General features: G+C 34.5%; 1 protein-coding gene across 1 annotated transcript in view; it reads right to left on the bottom strand.

Annotated features, from left to right (window-relative positions):
* The window catches only part of Smp_173890 (peter pan-related), a gene marked incomplete at its 5' end in the record, with an annotated part of 9,301 nt that extends 6,698 nt beyond the window's left edge, over positions 1–2,603 (bottom strand). The window contains 2 exons of the mRNA XM_018792193.1: positions 1,008–1,315; positions 2,240–2,603. Of these exons, the coding sequence (XP_018644411.1) occupies positions 1,008–1,315; positions 2,240–2,603 (672 nt within the window). The remainder of the gene's footprint in view (positions 1–1,007; positions 1,316–2,239) is intronic.
* Between the last annotated feature and the right edge of the window lie 2,001 nt (positions 2,604–4,604).

Genomic DNA, 4,604 nt, shown 5'->3' with positions numbered 1-4,604 from the left:
CAATCATTTACCAAATATCACACAATAATATATTTGGAATGAATGACCACACACCGATACAATAATAAAATCTCAATATTTATATACGTTATAAGTGATGCAACGTAGTAATGTGGAAAATTATTAATTAATGATAAATTTGGAACGATTAGGCGTATAAAAACGAATATTAGGCCAAAAAGAGGGTTAAAAATAGGTGAGTATCAAATACACAATAATAAAAGTGTTTATTTAATACAAAATACCCATTATATCAGATGGTTTACAGACGAGAATGAGCTCGAGGACTAATATACATTATGATCTTGAGTGTTGATCAGTGGTTACTGTATCAATGGGTATTTAGAAGGTCACCCTCTGGTACTACTGGGAGTATATATATATCTATAATTTTATTTAAACACATAAATATTGGTACGACAAGGCACCAGATGCATATGCGCCGCACAAATCTCATTTGATTTGTGTGAGGGCTGTGATACTGCCCAGGTGCCCAAACTGAAGCAGGTAGTTTCCTTAGGGGGCCACACACCGAGCCTTTGACCTGAAGGTCTAGTCCACAAGGCAGTGGAGCATCTTAAGGAGATGCAGTCCCATGGTAGCCGGTGATCAACGATTGGTTCATACGCCATTTGTTCCTTCAGGATACTGGAGCCCATGTGCACCATTGATTTGGAATCAGGGTTTTCCAACTCCCTTAGGTGAACTTTCCGTGTCCACCAACCCGGTTAAAGCGTCGGACATTCGCTTTTCGTCCTCTCAATTTCGTAAACGACACCGGTGCCACGAGAAGGCAGTGATTAGGACTTCCCCGGCAGAGGCTATATACGGGTGGCCATGTGTGAGCATTTGGAGAGGGAGAGTGGACTCTCCGCACTCTCGGCCGTACTAGGGCATTTGGGGGCTATATATATATATATATATATATATATATATATATATATATATATATATATATAAATGGAACAAAACTTTAGAGGAATAGATGAATACAAAAGAAAACATACCTTCGGAACATTTAATGGAGGCAGTAAATTTTGAAACATATCCACAACTAAACGTAGATGTGGTAATGGAGCGGATGTATTCGCGCTCGTACCACCCATACCAAATCCAGTCATTACTAATAAAGGTGGTGAACTATACTGACGACTATCGAAAACGCGACGAACCAAAGTTTGTATATCACGTTTTAAGCTATATTCAGCAACACGAAAAGTAAGACTAGGTCCATGCGGAACACGAATCATGTGTAGATAAACACCACCGTAGCTACTACTACTTTCATTGGTTACACCTTGAGTTACAGTGGTATCTGAGTGAGAGAAAATAAAGTGACAGTCAAAGAAGTATAGGTCATAACGATAAGTTCAACTGAATAAGAAGCAAAATCAAGCTTATAGTTAATCACTCAAATTTGAATTAAGACAATTGCTCCTGGAAACTGTATTGTTTGGAGAAATCCAATGAAAATATTACTTTTGTGTTAGTACGCAGTCTAAAACACATAAGGCGATAATATAGAAATCTGAAGACTAGATATTCGCTGATGAACACGAACCTATTTACTGATATTCACATTTCACGCTAATTCGAGAAAGTAGCTTAGATCTATATATATATATATATATATATATATATATATATATATATATATATATATATAAAGTGAGTTATATAAGTAACCATTGGAATTGCCAGCTTGATCATAAAAAGTTAACTGCATAACGCTGATGTTTAAGGAGTTTTCAAGTTAGACATATGAAGCCTAATTACTTGACATTTTCCGTCTTGCATTTCTACCGATTCGACTCATTTTGTGTATTAATTTATACTACTTGTTAATGTTCAGTAACCAGTTTCACTGCGTAATATACTACAGTATTTACATAAACTACTAACATTCTTTTTGTGTGTAATTACATCCTCTGAAGTTTTGTAACAATAATTTCCAGTTTCGAACATTTTCTGAATCTTCGTTAAAATGTAACAGCGTTCACATTTGAGTACTTTTAGTCCCGATTTCGATTGATCATAAATCGTTGTTAACATTCGAAGAGGCTGTCAGCAGTTATTTCCGCTATCGTATGTTGAATTTACTTTTGTGTTATCATTATAGGAAGCGTTTCTGTTCCCAGATATATATAAATATATATATCCAGACGTAGCATGACCATTCGATAAACGAAAAAGCAATTCCAATGACAATAAATTATCAAAAAAATAGGAAATTACGAACTTTGTTCAGTTGTATGATTTTCATCTTTTAAATGTTTTGTAGAAGCTCTAGCTAACCGACGAGCACGCTTCTGTTCACGTTTCTCATCATTTGGATGTGTGAAATATAACAAATGTGTTACGTTCAGTGGACCAGCGATAGTAATAAAATCTTTCAGTACATTCTGACGGGTTACACGTAAACGGCTAGCTGTAAATGGTTCGAAAATCTCTCTTACATCGAGAGACAATTGTTTCACTAAACTACCAACACCGGGACGTGAGAAAATCATGGTATGTGGAATTTTAGTGTAACGTTTTTCCTCCAATGCAAGCGCCGCGTTCCGCGCATTCCTCACTGACTTTGGACGTTTTTTATGTCCCATTTTGCACTACAATATACTGAAATAAATAATAAAAAAACTTCATAGGACATACTGAACTGTCATATATATAAAAAGATAATTTACAAACGATAAGAATAACCAGTTAAAAATAAAACATAAAAAAGTAGACTATGGTGAACGTCAAAATGATTTTACAAAAAAAACTAACATTTAACATGCATAGTCATATGGATTATCCACGTCGGGAATGACATAAATAGAAGGTTGAGATTCCAATTTTCTTAGTTTTCCATAAAAACTGACGACTAATATATACTACTATTTGTTTTACGATAGGCAAATTCAGATTTTGAACCATATCGTTTATTTGAAAAACGTTAGTTAGACAATTCCGCTTACCCCATTGAAGTGAATATGCTTGAGATCCAAACTACACCCTACCAGTTAAATACTGGATGATTTAATCATTTAAGCTAAGCTACTGTTCTATACACAACTCCGCCTGTAGCTCTTCTAAAGTTACTGCCGGTACCAAGCCCGGGTAAAGGAGGGTTGGGCATGGGGTTAGCGACCCCATCCAGTAGAAAAATTAACTCGCTAAAAAAACGCTAACCAGAAAAAATAATTCAAACCATTTAAACTGTTCTATACACAGGAGAGTTACTTTCGAAGATAGCCAAGTCGCTGAATAATGGTAACCTTAATGTCATGTTGTTCGACACTGAGATGCAGAAAAAAATTTCATCAATATACTTAGGAAACAGCCACCAAGTTACGTTTTTGATTTGACAAAGTCGTGTACCCATTGGTTTTAATGTAATAAAGATATGAAGTCAGCAATATGTCCAGTTTCTTTACATCAATATAGATTTGTCTTCGATGTGATCTCATGTGTTATTAAAAGGATGAGGATGATTTTTCATTCTGAAAGGTTCATACTGTCAGAGAATACCTTTAGAGGGAGCTGAAAATCGGATTAAGGATGAGTTTGGACGGTCTGATGAAGTGCTTAAAGGAGAATCACTTGAGAATGATCATACACCTTTTCTGTGAACAGTTCCAAATGAGTTAGCTCTATATTTCAAAGCTTTAATGCCCCAGACGGCAACCCATGAGGCAAGGTGAAGTACGCTATATCAAGGATGGACTTTGTATTTGTAGAGATCCCTGCAACTGTAACTTGAAGAGTGCTTTAATTGATTCATCTGATTCCGCCCTTCCTAATCTGCTGTCTATAGACCCGTATGCAACTAAATCAAACATATAAAATAGGTGTATATTTTCAGACATAAACTATCCCTAGATACTTTTCGATATTACTGAAGCATAGATTACAAAAAAGGTTTAATCAAGCAATGTACAAAAACAAACAAACAAACAAACAAATGAAATGCAAAACAAGATGTATATATTCATATTGTATATGATGATCACCTTTTTTACCCGATTATTTTAACAATATAAACAGTACTAAAATACAAGAGGATCATTGGAATAGGAAGAAGAAATAGATTGGTTCAAAAATTAAACGAATGACTGTTTTAAAACAGAAAAGAAAAGATATTTTGCAAGTCAATTAAAAGCTACATAACTTAGTCACACTAACTCACTTTTCAAGCTCCCAAATATACTATTCATCGTAATTATTATACACAGTAACATACTTAGTTGAACACAAAAGTATAAATTCACATAGATACACGCAAAAACAAACATACAAACATATCCACGGTTAATCAAAGATTGTTTCCAACACAATTCAAAGAACTATGAACATGCAAAGGGTAATAACTTATGTGAGAGCGGATAAATAGGAGTAAAAATAAACCATGGAACAAACAAAATAATTTATGAAAATAATTCATATTAGATATGATCCGAAAAACGAAAGACTGTATTGTTGATGTGTATTTGTTTGTGAAAAGAAGAATACTAAACGAGTGATAGGTAAGTGTGTATGTATGACCAGTTTCTTTTCTCGGATTATCATTTTTTTTCATATGACACAGAATGAGCTAATTCCATATGAGTAGGTAGATC

Source organism: Schistosoma mansoni, assembly GCF_000237925.1.
Source record: "Schistosoma mansoni, WGS project CABG00000000 data, supercontig 0508, strain Puerto Rico, whole genome shotgun sequence".
NCBI lineage: Eukaryota > Metazoa > Platyhelminthes > Trematoda > Strigeidida > Schistosomatidae > Schistosoma > Schistosoma mansoni.
The sequence above is the reverse complement of the archived record's forward strand: the minus strand, read 5'-3'. Positions and strand labels throughout refer to the sequence as shown.